We start from the raw sequence: 25923 nt of genomic DNA on the forward strand, positions 1-25923 counted from the left end.
AGCCAATCAGTACTCTGTACAGCCAAACAGGGAGTTGGGATTGAAACAAATTCATGATTGTCGCAAGAGACAGCTAATCAGAACTCTGCACAGCCAGCTTCTACTGGAAAGAGGAAGGGAGACCTGGTTGCTCATGAGCATGGTTCAGCTTGGACGTTGGTCCAACTATATTAAAAACTGATGGCTTTAAACCAGTGCTGTTCTGCTGGTGGTGCACATGCTACTGGACAGGTTTTGAAAAGTACTGCTTTAAAGCATGTGAGGACCAGACAACCCTGAATAAATGCTGCTTGCCCAAAGCTGGAAAGACGATAAAGTCCCTACCAGAGTGGACTGGCAGATTAAATTAATGGACTATGCAGAGATGGCAAGAGTGACTGGGAAAATCAAATCAGGAGGATCAAAACTTCAACAAATTATGAGAGAAATTTATACTATATTTGACAGACCACTATAAACACTTGAACTCTTTGGCAGGTCTTAAATAACTCTTGTAATGTTACAGAGACTTTCGATACAATGGAGGACTAGAAAATTAGGAAGATTTATAGTATGTAGTTGAAAAGGTTAATTAAGGAACCCATGGAGGGGAGGAGGGAAGTCTAGACATTTGGAAGAATCTTGTGTAATTTTTATAATTTGTGATTTTGTGTGTGAATGAATTTGTAAAATCAAATAAAAATCATTAAAAAATAAGCAACCCTGAATATACTCCAGCCATTTTGTCTCTTTTCTCCAGTGATCAGCTCAAAATAACTTGTACAAATGTTTGTGTTGGTAAAATATCATTTTTTAAAAGTGGGTTGTTTTTTTTGAAAAATAGAAAATTAATGGAGATGTTCACAAATGCAATTTCTTCTCTGGGATCAAGTACTGATCTCTCTGGTAATGGCAGTAATATGATGCTACTGACGTCAATGAGGTCCACTCATCTTGAGTGGAATTAACTCAACATCTCTCTCGACAAGGTAGACCAGGGCTGTTAAACCAATTATACAGCAAAGGGACCTCCCTAGCGATAAAGCTCTCCCTAGGCCACACAAAGACCCTTCCTGGTTCTGTATTCACATTCATTAACCCAAATTAGAATTAGAGAAGGGCAAACTGCCTTCAGCAGTATTCAGAAACAACAGGAATTATGAGTAGAATTGGAAAACACTGAAAAAAGGGGGGATATTTGCTGAGAGTTCTAAATGTGCAGTTATTGCACATGTGTAGGTGCTTTCCAGTATGCATATATAGCTCAGCAGCAAGATAAGGCACTGTTGTAAACAAGACAGGGCTTCCCAACTCCAAAATGGTAAGGCTGAGGGTGTTTACACTTACATTGTACATGCCCTCTTCTTTAAGTATATGTGATTCTTTTATTTATTTAAACTATTTACATACTGCTTAACAACCATTGTATTTATGCAGTTTACAAAATATACAATACAAATAAAAATCTGTTAAAACTCTGAAATCAGACTTCAATCAAAATGTTGGTGGGAATAATAAAAAAGGGGTATTTAGTAGACACCAGAAACTCAGTAGGGAGCTTCCAGTTGTCTGTCCTCAATTGAAATAAAGTTCTGTATAATTGGGCCCACAGTACTAAATGCATAGCTCCTGGTGGATACAAATCTTTGGTCATTAGGCTTTATTTGAACATGAGCCATAGGCCATTTTGAGAGAGGCAGGTGATGTCGTCATAAAATATGGTATGTATTGTGTACTTTTGTATTCAGAATCCCCTCAAAATCATAAATCCATATTTGGAGCCTGATATTTTTAATCCTCAGTGGCATCACTGTTTAGAATCCTTGTTTCCTCTATTTCCCCTGGAAATTCACTCTCATTTAAAGTTGGGCAGGGTAGTTAAGCAATGTTCAAGACAGCTAATGTGCACTAAGTAATTCTGGGAATGTATCTTAATGTTGCTAAATTCTCTTGATACTTGCACACCCCCTGTATCCTGAAGTTCTCTTCATCTCACTTAGTGCCTGCCTCTCTCTCTCTCTCTCTCTCTCTCTCTCTCTCTCTCTCTCAGAGCATTATCCTGTACGGTGAGCTCTGCTCAAGTCGCAACTCCCCTGCATGGCAGAGTTCTTGAAGTAGTTGCCCTAACAACATTTCATCATAATCATCCTTTTGGGCTCAATCCTACAGCTCCAGCATCTATTCATCTTCTGGGCAAATGTCACCACATAGCCTCCCTCCTTGCCCTTTTGCTTGCGGTTTCCAGAAGGCAACATGTGCATTTGGTAATTAAAAGCCCACAGAGATGTATCGGGCAAGCATGTAAAGGAAATTGTACGAGAGTGATGTGCACAAGGGGGCTCAGATAGCATGCAGAAACCATTACCGCAACAACAGAAGCCGTGGCAAATGTCTTATTCCCCGGGAAAATTAGCCTTTCCCAATCTCTGGGAAATGAGCCATTCAGAGCTTCCCTGGGGTAGGAACACAGCGTTATGCATGTATCTTAGCTTGCACGTGCTTTCCCAGGCAAACAAATAAATAAATCATGGGCTTTAAACAAACCTAGTTAGGAGTAGTTGTTCACTGCTGATTAAAATGCCACAAGCTCCATTTTGAGGGGGAGCAAGGCTGGACAGGGTGTTTTGGGGTTGAAATCCTATACAACATTTAACTGGGAAGGAGCCCCACTGAACTAAATGAGATTTGCTTCTGAGTGGACACATATAATAGAGGTGGAGAAGCTCTGGCCCCCAGAGAGTGCTGGAGTACATCTCCCATCTTCTCTTACCATTGGTCATGCTGGTTGGGACTGGCAGGAATTGGAGTGGAACAACATCTGGAGGGCCACAGGTCCCCCACCACTGGCATAAAGGCCTGTGCTACTGCTGGGCACCTTTTCTTGAGTGGCTCCATTTCTCTCCTGCTACTGCTGTCACTGCTGATTTTCTTGGCCTCCAGGGCAGTGGTGGGAAAGACACAGCTCTCCTAATATTGTTGGACTCCAACTCCCATCAGTCCCACCCAAGATGGCCAATGGTCAGGAATGATGGGAGCTGTACGCCAGCAGAAATTGGAGGACACAGCCTCCCCATCCTTGCTCTAGGCCCAGTCTGAATGGCCACTCAGAGTAAGGACTTCTTCAGGCCAAATCACTGCTTGTTCTTTCAAATGGGAACAGATGCCAGTCTTCTACAAAGCCCCCAGACAGACTGTGGGCAAATGATTGCCTTGGTGTCACCGTGTGCCAAATCTTCATTGCTGCCTTAAAGTCACAACACCAGATTTAGGATGGTGCAGGTGATTCCCCTGCTGAACCTAGGGGGAATGGCTTCAACTGGTCAGCTAAACCAGGTGAGGGCAGCCGATGGGTCTCAAACCCTCGGCAAGTTTGGGACTTCCTCTGCAAGCAAAGACAGGCACTTGCAGATTGAGCGGATGAGACCAACATTGGGTCCAATTGCCCAGAAGGCGGTTTCTGCACATGCTGAAGAGGGAAGTGAGGGGCAGTTGGGGTTCATCAACCTGGGAAGGGAGCCCATCTAGGAGAAGGAAAACTCTGGTCCTAAATCTCTGCTGCCTTGTGGGATATATTCAGGTGGAAAAAAGGAGGGAAAACCCAGCAAAAATCCAGAGTGGAGTCCCTAAGATGGTTGGATGGTGCCTTTTACAGTTCCTTTCAGCAACTCCAGCAGCCAAGCTGGTGCCAAACATCTTGCTCTGCTTTCCCTTGGACCACATCAATGAGGTTAAGAGGGGGATCTTGTCATCTGGGTAGCCCAGGACCTCCATATACATTGCCCAGGCTTGAGCCCAGGGAAGATTGTTTCAGTCCTGCTAATGTGATGGTTTGACTTCACCCTGGCATTCTTTTGTCTCTCAACACAGGTGCTAACAGCCAACCTACTGAGAAAATCCATAAAAAGCAACTGTACCAGAATGAATTATTGTGAAAATACTGAATATTATTCTTTTCTTTGGGGGGGAGAGCCAAATTTCATCCTTGTTCAGGGCACCATATTACCAAAGTCCACCCCTGATCAGCTGATATCAGGAGCTTCTAAGTTTAATGCTGGTGTGAGAGTCAGGGCAGGGCTCTTGTTTTCTGTGGGTACATGTAGAAAGAGGCTGCAGCCCCCTGGCAATTGTTTTGGAAAACTCCCTTTTCCACAGGGCCTCCCAAGAACAAGGTTAAACCCACTGCCAGTCAAAGCAAGCGCCATTCCATTGCCTTCAATAGATGGAAAGCAATAGTTGCAAATTTGGGCCGAAAGCTCTTTCAGATGCTCGCAGAAGACAAATTGTTCATACAAACTGGTCTTGTTAAGAGCATTCTAAGAAACTGAAATGGTGCAGTAACTAAAATAAAATAATAGTCCTGTGGAGATGTATAAAACAGGGAAACTCTTGCCCTCTGGGCTTCTATTGTCTGTGAGACAATGGTACAAACCATATTAATCTTGTAGTCTGCAGAGGAAAGATGTGAGCAAGGCAGCATCTTGAAGTTCCAATAGCAGGTGTTATTAGCATATGGCTGAAACTGGGGCACAGAAAGAATTACTTTACAACTAAATCAGCATAGAAATGCATTCACCGGTGTGAAATTATCAGTCTCGGCCTAACGTGGAGGCTCTGCCGCATTAACTCTTGAATGTTCACAACAGCTCGGCCGCAATCAGAAATCAACAAAAAAACAGCCCCAGGAAAATACAAGGATATCCATTTTAGTTTGTTAGTTGCTACATTTATATACTGGTTTCCGGCCAGAGCACTTTGCTCTTGGGTTTGTATATAGCTTGTGCCATGTTCACATATGGAGGACGGTGGTTGGCACAGGGACGAGCAGGCTAGCTCCATGCCCCTTGTGCCATTCCTGTCTGCCACAAGGCAAAGGGCAGCTACAGTGAGGGAGCTCCCTGTGCTCCTGAAAGTTTATTGCATAATACAGAACCTTGGAAAATCAGGGTAGACAAAGTGCAGCATGGGTGTGTCTGCAGGTATGTTGCAGCACTGCTAATAAAAGTCACTGCAAGAAGTAGGACATCCTCTCCACTAAGGACCATATTTGCACTGGTTCCCAAGAATCGCAGGGACTGTGACATCATGACCATCCCAATACCAAAGCTGCAGCTTTGACTGGGGCAGGGGGTGGCATTGCATTAAAGAGCAGATGCTGCGAGGCTGGAAGAAATAGGGCAAACATTCTCAGTATGGTTCCTCAATATGCTTGGCCATGTTCAAGATGGGAACCACAATTCCAGTGCTCTGAATTCCAGTCTCTTGCTGGGAGGTGGTTACTAGGTAGCCAGGTGAGGTTATATCTATGGGTTCAGACCACTAGCAAAATCCATTGATTAGTCTCAGTCTCAATGCAGAGCAGATTTTTGGAGGAGCCAAAGTGTAGGCTGAGGAACCCATGGCTTTCTAGATTCTCATGGGCGTCTGGTTGGCCACTGTGAGAACAGAGTGCTGAACCAGATGGGCTTTTGGATTGATTCAGCAGGGCTTTTCTTATACCTTTATGTTATTTGATACTGCCAGACTACAGCTCCCACCATCCTTCACGGGACTGATAGGAGTTGGGAAGGCCACAAGTCCACCACCCCTGGTTTAGGCAAATCTACAACCGTATGCAAGGGACACGGGTGGCGCTGTGGGTTAAACCACAGAGCCTAGGGCTTGCCGATCAGAAGGTCGGTGGTTCGAATCCCCGCGACGGGGTGAGCTCCCATTGCTCGGTCCCTGCTCCTGCCAACCTAGCAGTTCGAAAGCACGTCAAAGTGCAAGTAGATACCTTCATCTCGCGGGAAGGTAAACGGTGTTTCCATGCGCTGCTCTGGTTCGCCAGAAGCGGCTTAGTCATGCCGGCCACATGACTCAGAAGCTGTACGCCGGCTCCCTCAGCCAATAAAGCGAGATGAGTGCTGCAACCCCAGAGTCGGTCATGACTGGACCTAATGGTCACGGGTCCCTTTACCTTTACCTTTACAACCGTATGCAAGCTAGCAACGACTCAGAATCCTACTGCAATGGGAACTGAAGGGAACCATAAAGATCCTCTTCTCTGAACCATGCCAAAGCATTTCAAATAAGATTACTGCCTGTGATTTTTAAACATTCAGTCACGGTCAAATCAAACAAATGGAAATCAGGTGGGTCAGAGGCAAACCAGCACCAAGCACATTCAAAGGACAGAGAGCATGTAGCTCTATTTTTAGCAAAGATGTGCCCATTGAAAGTTGCATCAGAAAAAGAATAAAATTGCAGCAGTGGCTGTTCTTAATCCCATTAGGCCAATCCATTATTTGACCCCAAGACTGTAAAGCAAGACGTTGGAATACAGTTGTCTGGATAGAGCACTTTGAAACCTGTACTTCTGTGGATTCGTTTTGAGAACTAAACACTGCCATTCAAGCCCAGTCTGAAACCTACAAACAACCCACACCACAAATGCTTTAACATAACGCCTTCAAACAACCAACACTCATTTTCTTAGTGTTTATGCTTTGACAGAAAACGACTATAGGGGAAGTAAATGTCCGTTGTATAAGCATTCGTGTTTTCTTCCTTCCAGCCCCACAGCATTTTGGGAATATAATTCTGGAACTTCCACTAGTTCCAGACAGAAACCAAAATCCAGAGGTGGCTAGGAGGGCTTGCCTGGAATCTCAAAGCACTTACAGCCTGCCTTGGAGTACTTGACTGTGAAGGTTAAATCATGATACCGTGGGGCATTGTGTGTTTAGGATGATGTATCCTGTGGCAAAGTCCTGAGCATGAAGCCACAGAGCTCCAGGGTGATAGAATCATAGAATCATAGGGTTGGAATAGACCACAAGGGCCATCGAGTCCAACCCCCTGCCAAGCAGGAAACACCATCAGAGCACTCCTGACATATGGTTGTCAAGCCTCTGCTTGAATCTTCTAAAACAAAATGAAATCTGAATCTTCTATAACAAAATGAAACTCACTTGGTGCCTTCAGGCACACCTCGAAACCATAATTTGGAGGACTGCAAATGAGCCAGGGGCTTAAACACTTCCTCCTATTCTGGGAATATCCCAGAGGGGGACAAGTACCACATGACTCATGACCTGTGTTACAGATACTCTCTCTCCCGTCATCTCTCTTATTTTAAATAAACTCAGAATGGGTTTGCTACAGCCTTAAATAGGTCAGAGGGAGCCTGAATAAGAAGATGTCCCTGATGAGACAAAGGTCCTCCACTTCTTCCTACTCAACATCAGATTAATTACCCACCCTTTACTTTTTTTAAAAAAAAAGACACAGGGCAGGTTTCAACATAGAAAACAGTTTTGAAACAACCACACAAACATGTGCATGTGTAACCGCCCAGTGATCTTTGGATGAAGAGCGGTACAACCCATAATTTCCAACCAGATACACCTGGTTGGGCAACAACAAGACTGTCCTTCACGTATCAGTTATGGGATGCATGCAACATGACCCTCTCTCTTCCTCTTCAGAGTTTGTTGAATAACAGTGGACTTTCCAAAATGGTGGGAAGGGACACCACACCCTCTTACTGGAATTCAGCCAAGGGGAATCAAGTGTCCCCTTTCTCCCCCACCCTGTACGATGTTGCTGCCCCTGTGTGGTTACACGGTCCAACATCCCACAGAAGCCAAACAAGATACCTCTCTACTGCATCTGTGAACTGCTTGCAGCAAGGTACTATGGGCAGAAACGTTGGCTGTAATCTAAGCAAAACCAATGTTGTTATTGAGCACCAATCCCATTGGTCTATGTGGTTCAAGCACAGAGCGTAAAAGCCAAGTCACTTCCTGTAGCTGCTTGCCTGGAACATACCTCTATTACTGTAGTTGTGTGTGTCCATGAAGGACAGGCCCAGCCTCTCATCTTCCTGCAGGGTACTTTGGTCCGTAAAGCTTCGATCAATTGCACTCATCATGTGTGTCTTCTCATTGCGGTAGTTGATCGTCGCTTTGGCCATGTTCACTGGTTTCCTGGCACAAAATCACAAAGGAGGAAAGCAGGCACACATCAGACAAAGGGGTCCACACTGGGGCTTCCCAAAAGGTACATTTTTCAAACTTCTACAGGTAGGAGGATGAAGAGAGGCTCATGAACATTGGTTGCAGGGGAAGCTTCTTACGTTGTCATGGGCAGGCATCACACAGCAATCGAGGCATCAAGCTCCCCGGTTGCTCAGGTATTGCATCCATGTAATTAGAACCAAGCCCAAATCTCTCCTGATAAATGTTTTGATATTTGTCTCCCCACCCCCCAATCCCACTAGAAAAAGGCCACCTAGCAGAATTGCTGCAAGTTTTCTCCACTGTGTGTGTGTGAGAGAGAGAGAGACAGAGAGAGAGAGCTACCATGTTCACCACAACCACCACCACCCCATGCTAGTTTTGGGGTCAGTAGCAGTGGGCAGAGTGGGGGAGAGCCATAGCTGTCAACGTTTCCCTTTTTTTAAAGGGAAATTCCCTTATTCTGAATAGGATTCCTCACAAGAAAAGGGAAATGTTGACAGCTATGGGGAGAGCTGTGACATGAGCATGTTGCATGGCATATGCACATTGCATATGCATGATAGCCACAGAATTTTGAGGTGGAACCACCCACCCCCTTCCTTGAAAAAAATGGGTGGGTGGGTGGATTGGCCCCCCTCCTGATTGCACCCCTGCCTGCAGCTGCACTGCCGCCATAATGCAGCGCCAATGGTGCAGCTGATGCAGCAGGGAGGGCAATGGCACTGCAGTGGTGGCACAGGCAAAACCCCAGTGGGGCTGGCAGCAGTGCCATTGCAGCAGCGGGGGTTGGACCTGCTGCCTGATGCAAATGGCTTCACCTTACTGATGGGCTGCCCTGATGAGAGCCCATGATGCATTTGGGTTGGATTAGAGAGAGACTTCATCTGATCTGGCAAGTTAGTTCTAGGAGCTGTATCCAACATTAGGGTCTAACTTATGCTTGTTAATTTCAGTGGCTCTACTCCGAATAGAACTTAGTTGGCTATGGCCCTAAGCCCTTCTTTAAAAATGTTAGAAAGCTAAGTTTTAAATTTTTATACACACACACACAAACACACACACATCCCTCTTCATGTTTTCACACCCCTTAAGTTCCACCACTACAAAATTTCTGGCTCCTGCCCTGCTTCTCATCCTAAGCAGCCAGTATGTGGGACCACTCAAAAATGTTTCTGTTCCACAGAAAATGAAGCTATTTTGAGATTATTAGATAGTCAGGCTTACACTATCCATCCTCCAGCAGATCTATATGCCATTATTCTCCTTGGTGTAGATCGATTAAAAGTGAAAGCTCCCCCATGGAATATGCTGGCTGAGACCCTACCTGCCCGCAGACTCTCTTGCCAGAGTGGTGCATGCTCTGGTTATCTCCTGCTTGGACTACTGCAATGCGCTCTACATGGGGCCAGCTTTGAAGATGACTCAGAAACTACAACTAATCCAGACTGGTGACTGAGAGTGGCCACCGAGACCATATAACACCAGTCCTGAGCACAATTCAAAGTGTTGGTGCTGACCTTTAAAGAGACATCTGAAGGCAGCCCTGTATTGGGAAGTTTTTAATGTTTGATGTTTTATTATGTTTTTATATTCTGCTGGAAGCCACCCAGAGTGGTTGGAGAAACCTAGCCAGATGGGTGAGGTGCAATAATAAATTTATTATTATTAGTAGTAGTAGTATATTGACAGTGGCCTTTCTTAAATAGATAACTTCTAATGAAGTGTCACCCCCTCTCTGCTCTTAACTGGCATTTTAGCACAACTCCAATGAACAAGAATGTGGGTCTGAAGCTCCTTCCCCAATTTCTTTTCAGCATCTCTCCCAGGCAGTGCAGGAAAATTGCTGCAATGCCCACTTATACTCCCATGGCCCTTTTAAATACACTTAGCCCACAGACACCTCCTTGCAAAACAAAGCAGAATCTGTGGCGCTGTCTATCCTTGTGATGCTCCACTTACGCCTGATCGATACTATTGATCAGTCCCCCGATGTGATTTTAAGTGTAGGACTTTTAACATCAGGCAAGTTGCTCAGCTCTGTACCAACACAGAGACAATGCCTCATCATTTGCCTTTCATTGCTCCTAACAATAATAGCACTCCCAAGGAGGGCTTCCAGTTCTGAGGAGGCATTTCAGACTGAAGATGCCAAGGTGAAAGTCAAAACACTGTGGTAGATCCTAAGAAAAGGCATCTGGAGATTCATGGCAAGGGTGGGAGAAATTTCCCCAGTCCTTTCCTGTTTTGGCTTCCTGGTTCTCTCTCTCCATTCTATACTTCATGAATTCTGGTTTAGCCTTGATAATTCCTAAAATTAAATTCTGCACCTTTCATTTTGTTTATTTGGATCTTTGCTACCCCCTCCTTGTTACCAGTGTGAAACCCAGAAGAAGAAGAAGAAAGAGGAGGAGGAGGAGGAGGAGGAGGAGAGCAATCATAGTATTTTCATTTGTGAGAGAAGAAAACTGGCAGAAACTCATGCAGAAGAAAAAGTGTCTTCCACTTGCACTAAAGCTATTTGGATACAAACGATGCACTTCTGTTCTTTGGTTTCATGATATTCAATTCTAGAATCATAGAACTGGGGGTGAGCTCAAAGGTCATCTAGATGTAGGAAATCTGAAGATACAGCATCCCTGATGGGTAGCCATCCAGCTTCTGCTTATAAATGGAGAGATGAAAAATTGAAACGGACCTTTCAAGGTGATCTGCTACATTGCTGTGAACAACCTGTGCCACACGATGTTCTTCTTAACACTTAACCAAATCCCTTTCCTTATAATCTGATTTTGTGGTCCACCATACTGAGCAGCTTTAAAAAGCAGTTTAGAAACACTGTAAGCAAATAAATGAGAGGAATGAATCTAGTTCTGTGCACCTTGCTTTTAACTTCTTATTTACAAAGCTTCTAGGCCACAGATTTCAAAAGCTCCTTCCTAAAACTGGGACACATTTCTATACCGGTTAAATCATTGTCTAGAGCAGGAATTCCCAAACGGCTTTGAAATGGTTCCACTGTATAAAAAATGCATTGCTATTAATTTCTATTTATTAAACTTTATGCAATATATTAACCATCTATAGAAATAAGAATACAATTTTAAATAACCCATTTCTATTCAGAAGAAAATTGAAATAAAACGTAGTACTCTTAATTCTTCTAGCACTGCATCATTATGTCCCTGGGACTGGTCTGCTGTGAAAAGCATCTTAACATAGTCTTAAATTAGGAATTAATAAGTAAACAGAAATCTATAAGCATGTGTGTTTACTAACAAGAGATTTGTTCATTTCTGTGTAAACTAGAAAAGGCTTCACTATCAGAAGGAAATATTCAGCAGGAACAAAGCCCGCTGTTTCTTTGATTCCCTGAAAGGAGAGGCAAGTCCTTGGAAACTTATCTGGCTTGGAATAAAATTCAGGTTGGAAAAGAATAGCAGGCTTCTCACCACCATCGCCCATCCTTGCCTGCCCTCACTGCCAGCACCTCAAAGGACCTTTGCCTTTCTTTTCCCTGGCAAAAAGCAGCACTGGGAGCAGCAGAAGTATCAGGGGTGTACAGCTGGGAGAGAGGAGGAATGGTGTCCATAATGGCTGGGGCTGGTTGGAGTTGGAGACCAACGGTATCTAGAGAGCCACAGGTTCCCCATCCCTGCAGTAATGGCCCAAGGGACCAGGGGAGACGTTGTTCCCTGGAGGGCTTACGTGCTTGCTTTAGATTGGCTTGAAAAATAATTCCTTCTGCTTTTGGAAATAATTTTCGAGCAACCTTGTGACAGTTCTTCAATATCTACCTTAGGGGTGGGGAATGTCAGGCGTGGGGCCCCCGAATCCAGCCCTTTGGGCCTGTCTGTCTGGCCCTTGGGACTCTCTTCAAACCACACTTCTTCCCTAGCCACACCCCCTCTTCCCAAGCCACACCCCCTCATCTACCCTGCTTTGTTCCCCTCTCCTTGGGTGTTTTTGTCTGTCTGCAATGTGCCCTTGAACTTGAACAATGTGCCCTTGAATGCCTCTTGCTTGCCTGGGTGGAGCAGGTAAAAACAACCCTGATGTACGAAAGGAAAATCTATATTTGCTGCTCCATCCACTTTTGCCTCTGGCCCCAGCTAACCCCAACATGTGACACTGCTCCCTCAAATGAGGTTGCCTATGGGGCTGAAGAATATTACCTTCTCCTAATCTCCATGAAACAGGCTTTAGATGAATCCAACATAAGCAGTTGCAGAGGTGTAATTTCCAGATGGGCAAAAACCATTACATAAACATGGTGGAAGCTGGGTGAGTTGTATTCTCTTGAGGTGTATATAGCCTCTCCAAAAGGCATTCCAGGTCTTGATCCCCTCCAGCGTCAAACCCCTTCCCCACCTCCCTCTGGAGTCTGTACATTTTATTTCAGCAGCCGTTTCCCCCCACCCCTGAAGCCCCCCAAAATGGTACTTTAACATTTATGTGACAAGGAAAGGGAACCAACTGGGAGCAGCGAGCAGCGGAGCGAGCGCGAGTGAATGAGAATTACTTACGGGTAATAGGAATAGGAATAGTAGTTCCTCCTGGCAAGCGTGCAAACAAAGAGAAACAGCAGAGATTGCATAAGCAGCTTTTCTCAGCAAATAATGAAGGAGAAGATGGGATATTTGGAGCCTAAAATGACAACAGACCAGAGACTGAGCCATTGTCCATGCAAAGGGAGGGGGGAGGGAGCTGGAGACAGAGAGAGGGGGAAGGAAGGAGGAAGGAAGTGCAGGGAGACAGAGAAAGCAATCAGCTGGAAATGGGAAGCAGTTTTCAGACATGCTTGCTGCTGCCCTGAGGGCAAGCAAGGTCACCTGCCAAAAAGGTTTAGAGAGGGCAAAGACGCCAAGTAACTCACTTCCCCACACCTGCAAACACACATACTTCGCAAACAGCACATCTAATTCCAGGTGCCCTTGAAATTGTATGCTGGTAACTGAGGAACAGATAATCTGGACTGCTGCAGATCTAGTGCTTGGGATTGTGATATAGGGTAGTTCCTTTGCTACAAATTTGATCTCATCAGGTTTAAAACAAAACACTTGTTTTGTTGAGCAGCTATGGCGCTACCCATAACAGAGGTATATCGCCACCCCATCCCATCATGTCCCACCCTTGATTTTCTAAGACACCACCCTGCGTCTCATTCTGAACCTCACAAGGCTTTGTGATTCTAATTCTGGCAAATTTAATGTGCTCCCTGGATGCTAATGCTGCAGATATAAAAACAAGAGACCTCTTTATTTCTCCGAGCAATGCAGAGGCTAGATCAGGGGTCCTCAACCTTTTGGGACTTGGGGACGGGGCACCTTTGGACATCTAAGGAAGTGTCACAGGCACTACAAAATAATCATTTACTGTAAGAAAAACTGGGGATGCTCAGAACCCCCTCCTCCCCCAAAGCAGAAACACCTATACCCCAATGAATAAAACACAGACCAAAAAAAAAGCAGGCAATAGCCACCCCCTCAAATAATAAAACAATAAAACTCAACCAACTCCCAACTTAATTTTTTTAAAAATAATTAAAAATTGGGAGTGCCAAGATGGTGTGTGACATTACTGTGGTGGTCATGGGTGCCAGATGGAGAATCCCAGGGCTACCTGAAGCCTTCAATTAAAGACAGTGACTTATATTTTATTCTTTGTTGGGGGGGTAGCTTTTGAAGGGCCACTGCAAACATAGATTCAATTTGCTTCATTATAGTTTTAATGCTGTTATTAGTTGTCTTGATGTTTCTGAGGGTCAGATATATTAATGGTATATTTATCAGCCTTCAGAGCTCAGATGTTTTGGACTACATCTCCCTCAGCTCCAGCCATGCTGCCTGGGGCTGATGGGATTTGTAGTCCAAAAGATCTGAAATGCACACTGCTGGCGAAGGCCAATACATATCCTAGCCAGCAGACTGAATTTTCCACTTCTCACAGCCAATGTGTTTTCTAATATTCTTCCTAACAGTTCCATTCTTCCTGTCACAGCTAAACCTGCAGGGAGGCAACAGGTATTGCTCATCAGTCTGGGAAGAAGCATCCTTTAGTCCCAGCCAGAAATAGCTCCGCAAATCCTTCCCTATCATATCTGCTAATAAGCTGGAGGCCTGGCTGTTTCCCAGGCAATTTCTTTGCTTCCATTAGCTTCCCATGGTCAACTTCGCCACATGAGAGGTATCGCAAAGCACTGCACAATTGTCTTCCTGAGTCCAGCACAGCCTCCAGCAATGGGGCTCCTGGACTTTTTTATAGAGTTGTGTGCAAGGGACAATATGCTTGCAACAAAAAAGTTGCAGGGTCCAGGGTGCCTATTTAGTGTTCCAGCCAGCCAGCCTGTCAGTCATGCCCTCTCACATGATACTCCATTCCATTTTCTCAACTTCCCTCAAAAACACAGCAATCTGTGGTTTCCCTGAGGAATCCAGTATCTCCCCCATGTTTCTCATGGGGACCTGTTGTCACTCACCACCCAAGTTCACTATTAGAGGGCATAATTTCTGCAGGTGCAGCTTATGGTCACCTCCTTGTGTTACAGAGGAAGGAAAAGCTGTACCAAGCTGAAATGCTCCACATTAAAGCCACTGTCTCTTGGCCTCAGTTCCCAGACTGAATTTTAAAGCAATGATGTCCAATATCATTTCACATCTTTATGTTTCAAGTGCCCTGTTTTATTTATTTTTTTAAAGATATTTATTGAGATTTTCCACCTTAATACATTAAAAAATAAAAAAAAAAGTTAAAAACACATAAAGTTTACAATCCGTATTTTCAATAACATATTTCCCTGACTTCCCCACACCTCCCCTTCTTATATTCCAATTCAAATTGTTAGTTCAACAAGTTCTTATCCCCAATTTTTGACCTTTTTATATTTAATTCATTTTAGAAAAACCAATTTTAACTTATAAACATCAATATTTGTACATCAGTGCTCATTCTTAAAACTTTTTTCTAAAGTCGACCCAAATTCCCTTCCACGAATTCCCCAATTTTCATACTAATAACAAAACAAAATAAAAAAAACAGATTATAATTGTACACCCTTTGGATTCCCAAACCCCACCCCACCCTTTCCCGGTTTCGATCCCCAACAAATGTCCATCAGTCTTAGTCTACTTTCAGCCTGGAGACCTCACGTCTGAGGCTCTTAATTCTCTCTCAATTCCTCTCTGCCGTTTTTTTTTTGGTAGTCCTTAGTATTAAACACCAGATCTCGGAGAAGCTCTGTCCCAATAGGGTCCATGTTTCTTCCAGCCAGACCTCCATACTTAAAAGTGGAGCCCGAATCTTGTTTCTTACTCCTTTTACTGCCTTGTTTTAGACTATCTGCAGAAGCACTGAGAACTAGAGGCCAAAGGGACTCTTAGCAGAGTGAGGTGCTAAGATCCCATAGTAGCAGAGTGAATTGTAGCATTTCAGACTGCAGGTGGAACAATACTGTTTTTCAAATGCTCCCCCCACATATATAAAACACTGCAAGCAACAACTTAGTTCAGCAATGGATGAACTTGGCGAGAACTTGCAGGACCATCCAACAATGTGATCTCAACATGCAATCTACCTCTTTGAACTGCAGACAGAGATCACATTGTTGAATCTATTCTAACACCTCAGGAATCTTAAGAATCATCTACTCTCACAGCCTTCATCAACCCTTCCATCATCCTTGGCCACTGGCCCATGTTGTCTAGAGCTGATGGGTGTTGTAGTCCAAAGCATCTGGCGGGCACCAGGTTGGGGAAGGTTGTACATTACTACCTCACTCCCATGTTATTCCTTTGCATTGTGTAGACCAGGTAGGCCAGCATCCAGATTCAGCACCCATCAGCCCATTGACAGTTAGGGCCCAACCACCTTGGCAGAGTTCACCAGAGCTGAAACCTGCTTTGTCTCTCTTGTTTTCTCATTCCCCCAGTCATGGTCTTATCTGGATGCAACGGATGGGTCTGGTAAGCAGGCTTGGTGAAGAAATATGATGCAAATGGAAACAGGAGCAACAATTGCCTGTGTTCACTTATTTGTCCCATGTATGGAACAGCAATCAATCCAGCAAATGCTGTAAGTATTCACTGCAGTTGTTGCTTTCAGTCCACAAATAATTGTTAAATTCCCCCTCATTTTGCATTGTGGTTACTTCGTACCGAAATGAATGGGATAGAATAATGTAGGGATGGCATAAATTACAAAATGAATTACACTTCTTAAGTGACATAATTTTACTGCAATGGACAATGGTGGAAAATGTAGTTTGGGGCAGAAAGTGAACTGTAGTGGAATGGAAACAGTTCTGTATGCATGGGAACTTGAAGCATGGGAAGTCCCAATAAAAATTTATAATTTGGCAGAATATTTGGACTATATGATATGTATTTGTATAATTTGGAATATTTAATGTGATTTGATTGGATTGTTAAAATGGAAAATTTAGTAAAAAATTATTATTATTTTTAAAAAGGAAACAGTTCTGTATGCAACAAAAGCAGGGCCAAATGGAAAATGATGCCTTCTTTGATCCCAAACAGGAAGCCATGTACCATCTTGCATTTCCTGCAGTGTCTGTCACACCATCGCTCCTGTGGGAAAGTGAAAGTAGCAAGCATCTTCCGGGACCCAGCCAACACTACCAAGCCCACAGTTTGGAGGTGGGAGGGGACCAAATAGGAAGGTCACCAAGGTGCTCCTTGCTAAGGGGCCATCACACCTGGTGCCAAACCTGAAACCAGCCCAATAACACACCAAATACGGAATTGTCAGGAAGGAAAGAGACACCACTTTGGGTATCAAGCCATTCCTTTAGCACAAACAGCAGCCATCTGTTGTTTATTTACACTCTGAATCCAAGGAGCAGCTGACCATGGATTTGCAAGGAACTCCAACTGAAATGATTTAATCAACTGCGACATTTAAAATGGGATCAGCCAAACACCTTGATTCAAGCGAAGAGATGGATGTCTGAATGGATTCTTAACCTGTTGAGGAAAGGCTGTAACAGACAAAGTAACACTGACAGCAGATCTGCTCTGTGCAGAGACTAAGGAATGTGAATAAGGGCTCTACATGAGTGTCTTTAATATTTTGAGGAAATCTACCCAATCTAAGAATCACCCAGGAGTCTTTTTAAAGGCTTGATTCCCTCCCACCAACCACCTGCATTTTAATCCTTTATGAAGCTGATAATTGAAGAAATAAACCATTTCCAATTTCTCCAGAACACACAGTCAGAGTTCTCCTCTTCACAAGACTTTATAATCTTATTCCTCTCCAGTAACCCACGTGACCATAGCTCAGTGGTAGAGCATCTGCTTTGCATACAGAAGGTCCCAAGTTCAATTCCCACTATCTCCAAGTAGGGTTGTGAATCTCCCCTGTCTGAAACCTGCTGCCGGTCAGTGTAGACCATAAGCATCCAAAGTGGTAGGCTCCATAAGTTGTGGGGCTTCAACTCCCATAATTCCTGACCATTGGCCATGCTGGCAGGGTTGATGGGAACTTTAGTCCAACAACATTTGGAGATCGCCCAGTTGACTGTCCCTGGGCTGAGCTAGATGGACAAACGTTCTGACTCAAATAACTCAATATAAGCCACAAGCTTGCTAGCAAATCTGGTTTCCAAAATGAAAGCAACTATTAAAAACAGCACAGATAACATAATGAACTGGTAGCTAGCTTCTTAAATTATGCAGCATGATGGGGTGATTTGCTAGGAAGTGGAGGCAGCAGTGAAGACAGCTTGCCCCCTATCTATGTAGTATTCGGGGAAAACCCTAGCAATGTAACAATAAATAAATAAAAAGGGAGCCCTGTAATGCAGGGCTTATAACACTGCAAGTCAGTTCTGACTGCCTGAATCTGTGAGTTTTATACTGCTCAATGTGTTTCACTGAAAAGCTGAAGTAGGAATCCCTTGGATCCACAGATCCTGCCACTCTTTCTATTATTATCCACATATGTCTTTTTGATTGTTGTTGGGTTGTTGTTTTTTGAGGGGGGGGGAGTTGCATGCAGAATGAAAGATCAAGAGTGATGTGTTGCATCCCAAATTATGACTGCCATGAGGAAGGTCAGCAGTGCCCCGTTAGGTTCCTTCCTCCATTGGTGGATGATAGGTCCAACAATGGCAGCATTGGCTGACTCTTTTCATTTCCAACCATCATCCATAATGTCTGGTGAGTGCTGTTCATGAGCACTGTGGGAAATTTAAGTGGCTGCCCACCTCTGCTGCCATTAGATAGACCTATGACTGGACAGGTACCAGCACCAGTAAGCTCTGCCAAGTAACCGTGGTCCCAGTAGCTGCCTAAAGGCACTGAGCACTGATACCTAGCTTGTCCCTAATTGTGTTGTATTTGATCTGTGTCTTTCAACCTTGGTTCCTCAGGCGTTGCTGGACGACAACTCCCATCATCCTCAGCCAGCTTAGCCAAAGGTGAGGGATGATGGGAGCTGTAGACCAAGAGCATTTGGGAAACCAAAGTTGGAGAACACTGTAGTCAGCTGTGTACACACTATCATTTACCTTGGCCCCAGTGCATACCCACTGCTGTTGTTTGAAACCATGTGCATGGGAGGTTAGCCACAATCCATATCCTGTAGTTTGTTTGCTTTTTTTAGAAAGACTGCCATTTAATAAGTCCCCCCCCCCCAAGCCAACATCTACCTGAATTGAAAACGTAACGCAAATTCATGTCGCCATTAAGCTGAGGTATGTACATTTGAGACGCGGGTGTACAAGGGGACATGGGTGGGGCTGTGGGTTAAGCCACAGAGCCTAGGACTTGCTGATCAGAAGGTCAGCGGGTTGGAATCCCCGCGATGGGGTGAGCTCCCGTTGCTCGGTCCCTGCTCCTGCCAACCTAGCAGTTTGAAAGCACGTCAAAGTGCAAGTAGATAAATAGGTACCACTCTGGCGGGAAGGTAAACGGCATTTCCGGGCGCTGCTCTGGTTCGCCAGAAGCGGCTTAGTCATGCTGGCCACATGACCCGGAAGCTGTACACTGGCTCCCTCGGCCAATAAAGCGAGATGAGCGCCGCAACCCCAGAGTCGGTCACGACTGGACCAAATGGTCAGGGGTCCCTTTACCTTTACCTATGTACATTTGAGACAGCCATTGTGTATACACACAAACAACAACTTTATGAATGGTATTCGTGTGAGTAGTTACAGGTGTAGGGAGACTCAAGACATGACGCACATTGGGAGTGGCAGGCGAAAATGATGAACTATGTGGAATTAGCCAAGCTGACCAGTAAGATTCAGGACCAGGACGACCAGAGATTCATAGAAAGTTGGAGTAAATTTATGGTGTATTTAAAGGATAATTGTAAAACTTTAAAAACACTGGCAGGACTGAAATAACTCCTACAATGTAATAAATAAGATATTTAGTATTTAAAATACGTGATTTAAAGAAACAAGGGATACCTGTTGAAGGGAAGGAGGGAAGTCATAAGCTCGGCAGAGCTAGAAGTATAGATGTGATTTGATGTATGGTATGAAACTGTGTTGAGAAAATAATAAAAATTTATTGGGGGGGGACATGACGCACATTGGATGAAGACTCACTCTCTGGCATGTACTGCAATGTGCAAATGCATCTTGAATAGCAGCAGTAGGGAAACTGTGCTTTAAGCCGCTAATGTGTGCATAGCCTTACATAACTAATATTAAAAAGAAATCCTAAAATGAACTGAAGCTCTCCTCGGTTGATATGAGGGCCCCTCAATTGATATGAGGACCCCTACGGAGCTGGCATTTCATGTCTGCCAAGACGCTGCGTGAGCTGGCACGGCACAGAGCCCAGGTGAAAGAAGACAGACCTCCCTCCTCTTCCCCCTCCTTGTCGCACAAGGTTAAACAAATCCACTTCAGACACTGAATTCTTTAAGCTCAACACTGCTTGGCATGTCCTCCTTTGCAGAGCCATTTATGTTACAGTCAAATAGCGGCACAGTTCTGGAATCTGAAAGATGGGCGCAAAAAAATGCTTCACAACAAGTTGGCAGAACATCCCAGCACATTAACAGGACTTGATTGTTCTTTGCCAGGATAAATTAAATGACATCCAGGATTTGTGCCCTTCTGTAAGACTGTAATCTGACTGCAGCATTAGTCAGAAACCACCTTCAGCACCAACTACCAACACGTAACTCTGTTTCCCCCATTTATCTCAAGACATTCCTATGCTACAGACCTAGGCTACATTCACACCACACATTGAAAGCACTAGAATACCACTTAAAACAATCATGGCTTCTCCCAAAGCACCCTGGGAAAGGTAGTTTGTTAAGGATGCTGGGAGTTGTTAGGAGACCCCATTCCCCTCCCAGAGCTACAAATTCTAAAGTGGTTGAACAATCAATCCCTCTTCACTGGAAACTTTGGGAGTTGTAGCTCTGTGCAGGGAATATGGGTCTTAGCACACTAGAGTTCCCAGAATTCTTGGGTGGAAGACATGACTTTAAATGTATGGTGTCAACAGGACTTAGGCTGCATTCAAACATCCTTTTCTATGGTGAATTCATTATTATTTGTGTTCACCAGGGTGGTCACGCGCAACCCCATTTTCAATACTGTTTGTGCCTGCAAAGGTTTCGGGGCAGTCACACTGCTCCATTTCCACTCAGTGCACATGCTGTTATATCTTATACCACAAATGTTCTGGTTTATTTATTTTGTGGTTGTTGCTGTTGGACAGCAATCATGGGGTATCATTGGAGAAGCATCACTGGGGGGGGGACTAAATGAGGTGATTAAAAAAGAACTGTAAGATGTGTGTAACATTTTAACCTGAGGATTGCCATTTGTCCAGTTTTAACTTTAATTTTAATTTATTTGACTTAATTTTGGGATGCATTTTAATTGACTGATTGCTTGTTTTTATGTACATTTATTATTTATATGATGTTAGCCGCTCTGAGCTCTGTCTGGGGAGGGTGGGATACAAATAAAAAAATATTATTATTACTATTATTATTATATTTGAAAAATGTGTATTTTTAAAAAGCAAAACAAAAAACTAAAGCAGAATACATCCAACACTATTCCACTATTGCACTAATAATGCACTATTATTGCATCAATAACATGATGCAGAATATACCTGCGACAAAACCCCAGTCTGGAAGGGGAAAGTGTAACATAAAGAAGCAGCTATGGGTTAATTCAAGCCAGCATGTATGTTTGTACAGAAGGATGAGGGTTGTGAGAACATCACAAATCCTGCCTCTGGGCATCCATATGATCTTTAGCTCAGGACTCCAATCCAGATTCCCATTCCCCCCCACTCCCCGCTTTTTCTTTCTCTCCCTGGAAGACGCCCAATTTTGTTTTGAAGGGAGAAAGTTTCACAGTGGCCCCCAATTCGATCCGCTTCCAAGCCACGGACTGTCAGGCAGTGAGCAGCATGCAGTGCAAAGGCAGAAGATGCGTGAGGTGGATAGCATGCAGCCAATCCACCAGAGACTCATGAGCGTGTGACTCCGTCCAACCTCTGCGATTCCTGCTGGCCTGACCTGTTGCGCCTTGCTGACTCTTGTCATTCCCCAGTGGGCTGCTTGGGGGAAAACCAACTCCTTTGTCGGGGACTTAATGTTCCTGAAAGGGCAGAGGGATCGTGCCTACCCAGGCAGAATAGGAACTCATGAAATATAGACGGAACACAAAGCAGGCATTGCTGACCTGCTTCCTTGCCCCCTGCCAGCCTTAGCTCTGAAGCTCAGAGGACTCTGCGGGATCTGTGCTGAGGAGCTGTCCAGCCCATTAGCAACCTGGGTTGTAGCAATGACAGCGGCATGGTGTTGCCACTGGAAGCTATGCTGAGGACCGCTCCGCTGGGTCCAGGCAAAAAAGCTCACACAGGTCTCTCTCTCTCTGCTGCCCACAGTTCTAAACTTCTGGGTAAAGTGACTGATTGACTGACTGGCATTTGTAGCCCAGCCTCCACCACAAGATCCCACACTGTGGCCTAGTCACCCTGTGCCAAACAAGGAGCCAACCACCCTGTCCAGTTCAGGAGAGGGGCTAAGAGTTTTCAAAAAGAGTTTTATAAGTGCATTTGAGGTGCAAGAACACTGTGCAGGATCTGACCCTTATGCTTCACAGTTGTTAATCAGGAGGATCTGATCTTGCATGGTGCTGCTCCTTTGAGAACAGCTTCCCCGATATATGAATTAAAGAAAATGTTTAGAAAGACATTTGTTTAAAAACCAGAAGCTTTTCTGTTAGGTATAATAGGTAAAGAGATACCGAAAGAGGATAAAAGACTTTTTATGTATGCAACAACGCAGCGAGAATGCTACTAGCCCAAAGATGGAAGGAAGGGAAAGTACCAATAAAAGAAGAATGGCAGACGAAACTGATGGAGTATGCAGAGATGATGAAACTGATGGGGAAGATCTGAAATCAGGAAGACCAAGTATTTTTAAAAAGACTGGAATAAACTTTTAATTTATTTAAAAGACCACTGTAAACAATTAAAATCATTGGTTGGGATGTAATGTGGAATTAACTATGATAATTATGGATATATAACAGATGGATAACAGAAAAAGATGCAGTAAATTCAGTCTTGAATATGGAACCCATGGAGGGAGGGAAAGAGGGCTGAAGGCTCAAAAGAACCTTGTTGTTTTAATGTTTGAGATGGTTAAGTTAAAATATATAAAAATGTGACAAAAACCAATAAAAAAATTTTTTTAAAAAAAAAAAAGAGAGAGAGAGAACAGCATCCCTGCATGCAAGGGAAGCCACTCAGGAAGGAACACAATCACACAGGATCAGATCCTTCAGGGACCAGGAAGGAACAGGAAAGAGCTGAGGCCTGGCAGTGGGGAGAATGAAAAGCCAGGTGGGAAAGCCATCTTCTTCCACAAGGATGCAGTCACCCAATAGATCTCTCTTTTTCACAGTTTCTCAGCAACTCCCTCACATCAGCCTCTCCTCACTGCCCAAAGCCCCATCCCTTGACAACCTCAGATAGCTCTGAACCCTCAACCCAACTTGTAGTGATCTGGGGCTGCTTGAACCCAGCTTAGATTCCTCTGAATAGGCAAGTTGGGATTCAGACCTCGGCCTTGTTAACATAATACGCCATGTACCACTCTGGACCAGGTTACCTGAAAGATTACCTGTCCCTCTACAGACCTCTAAGATCGCGTAGAATATATGGGAAGAGTATGCTTGTGTTCTTCTTTCCTGATTATTTCTTTTCCCCCCAAATAAAATATGAATAACAAAGAAAAATACAATGAAGGTGAAAAATATCAGGTGTGTGTGACAAGGGGATATTCTACTTGCTCCTCTGCACCCTACAGAATATTAAGGCTGATGAGCCTTGCCACACCCGTGCTGTGGAATACCCTCCCCTCTGCCATCAGTTGCTTCAAACCTTGTCTTTTTCCACAGGTTTCCCCTGACCCATCAGACTGCACCCTGCTTCATGTTCTTGAATCCTCTGGTATTCTGTTTTATTCACTTTTAGATGCTTTTATGTTCCATTCTGCTGCTTTACTGTTTTCAGCTTCTGTTTTTGTTTCAGCTCATTCGTAACAGTATTTCTATACTGCCATATCATATACCAGGCAATGTACAACTTTAAATAAAATAGATCGTTTTAGACTGTACACTGCTGAGACATTTTCGAAATATAAAGCAGTTTGAAATGTGTTTAATATAAATAGTTGCCTGTTGTTGTTGTTGTTGTTAAACATTAATGCCCAGTTTCTAGCCACTGGATGTTAAAGGTTTGTCTTTTGGTTATTGCATGCAGTCCATGCTGATAAATTCATCCTTAATCCCTGCTGAAACCAGTTTAGAAACACAGAATTGGAAGGAACCACAAGGGACATCAAGTCCCCTGCGATGCAGAAATCTTTTGCACAATGTGGGGCTTGAACCCACGACCTTGAGATCAAGAGTCTCATGCTCTACTGACTGAGTCCTGCCTAGCAAAATGAGCATAGGACCCATGACACCCTAAAAGACTTATGGTGGGTGGGGGACCTCTTTTTTCATCTCCAGGGCTGCATTCCCTTAGCACACTTCTGATGGGTGCAGAATGCTGGCAGTGGGTGGACTGTTGGGGAAAGACAAATTGCCCTTTTCAGAACTGATCGCTTGCAGGGGGCATTTGAAATTAGGCTGAGGTGTGACTGTCCACACATGCTATTAGGCTTCTTGCATGTCTGTCCTGTCTCATCTGCCATGATCCCTGGGTTGTTTTGTGCCCCCTCACCCAAAGATCCCTGGTTACGGGGCCTAGTGGAAGGAGGAAGATTCCTCTAGGTTAGAACAACGGCTCACTAGGATAAGGGAGGGAGGGGCACAGGTGAGTGGCCTGAGACTCTGGCTGGCTACTGTGGATGCTCTCCCTCCCTCTCCTTCCTCCATGACTTTTCTCTCCATCCACCAGAGCAAGGCTGCTGGGCTCCAAACGAGGTGAATTGAGCTTTGCAACCAGAGAAGCAGCGATGGCGAAGGCAGAAGGGGAAAACATTTCCTTACCCTTTCCGTATGACGACAATGATGGCCCCCAGGAGGATGATCAGCACCACCAGTCCTCCGGCGCAAATGCCCAGGATGAGGCCCATTTCCTCCGAGTGCTGGGACACTTCCAGGGGACGCTTGCTCTCTTTGCAGGCAGCTGCAGGGGATAAAAAGAAAATAGCTCTGGCCTGTTGTAGTGGTATATGTAGAACCATCTCCTTTCTCCTATGTGGAAGCTCCATTGATGATGAGGTTTCTGCTCAACCCCTTCCCACAAAATATTTTTAAAAGTGGCTGAACAAAATGGCATTGAATTCCAAAAGAGAATTCCAAACATGCTTTTTTTCTCCTAGAACACAGGTATGGGGAACCTTTGGCTCTCATTCATTCATGACCACTGACCATACTTGCAAGGGCTGATGGGAGTTGTAGTTTAGTATCACCTGAAAGGTCAAAGGTTCTCCACTCCTGCCACAGCACTAAAACCAGGAGTCAATCACCCAAAGAAGTTGACTAGAGGGAGATTGGAGAATGACAAAAGGGAAGTGTTCCATGCTACATGCAATTTATTTATAGAATTCATGGCACTAGTGCATACCCTCCAACGTTTATCCAATGAAAATAGGAAAATCCCATTCCGTAATGATAATTTTACTGGTTATACCTCACCTCACACATCTTACTGGGTTGCCCCAGACACTCTAGGTAGCTTCTAACACATAAAAAACAATAAAATAATAATAATAATAATATCATCATCATCATCATCATCATAAACCCCATACCTGCCAATATTTCTCCAATGAAAATAGGAACATCCTAAGGAAAAGGGGGGCATTCTAGGATCAAATCAGAAAGTGGGACAGCATCTCTAAATCAGAGACATCCCTGTAAAATAGGGACACTTGGAGTGTCTGCTAGTTGATGGCTCAGGACAGCATCTGAGACGGGTTTATTTATTTATTCAAAATTCTTTTTCAGCATTTTATGCCCTCCCAAGAAAACTTACAAGGCAAAATATAATGCAGTCACAATCTCAAAATACACAATAAACTCCTGCAATAATTAAAACTCCTGATGGATGGTGGTAGCCCTACTGAAAGATATTTCTGCACATCAGTTTCCACTGGATCTTTTGTTCTTTTTATTGAGATATATAAAAGGTCATATAAAACCAAGGAATCAAACTCAAGTTTTCTATATTATAACAATCTCCAGGATAATGTACATGAGAGTTTGTGGAAAAAACCCAAAGGCCAAAGAGAATGGATTTTTAAGGAAATCATGATAGCAACTCAATACTGTCAAAAGAACAGCTTTATTTAAGAAGAAAGAACGGGCCAGGGAAGAGATTGACAGACAGAGTTTGTGAAGAAGGAACAAAAAAAGCTCAGGTCAAGGAATAGACTGCATATATTTATAGAATTGGAAGATTTCAAATGGAAAGTGGTT

General features: G+C 44.0%; 1 protein-coding gene across 10 annotated transcripts in view; it reads right to left on the reverse strand.

Moving 5' to 3' along the window:
• Positions 1-25923, reverse strand: part of PTPRU (protein tyrosine phosphatase receptor type U) — a 372040-nt gene that overhangs the window by 67359 nt on the left and 278758 nt on the right. For 6 of the 10 annotated variants that reach the window (XM_053398507.1, XM_053398511.1, XM_053398510.1 and 3 more), the window contains exons 14-16: positions 24490-24628; positions 12503-12532; positions 7789-7946 (exon numbers count right to left, since the gene is read on the reverse strand). In XM_053398507.1, coding sequence (XP_053254482.1) covers positions 7789-7946; positions 12503-12532; positions 24490-24628 — 327 coding nt within the window. The remainder of the gene's footprint in view (positions 1-7788; positions 7947-12502; positions 12533-24489; positions 24629-25923) is intronic. The other 4 variants (XM_053398508.1, XM_053398516.1, XM_053398518.1 and 1 more) reach the window with 1 other exon arrangement.

This window comes from Podarcis raffonei, chromosome 8, assembly GCF_027172205.1.
Source record: "Podarcis raffonei isolate rPodRaf1 chromosome 8, rPodRaf1.pri, whole genome shotgun sequence".
Lineage (NCBI taxonomy): Eukaryota > Metazoa > Chordata > Lepidosauria > Squamata > Lacertidae > Podarcis > Podarcis raffonei.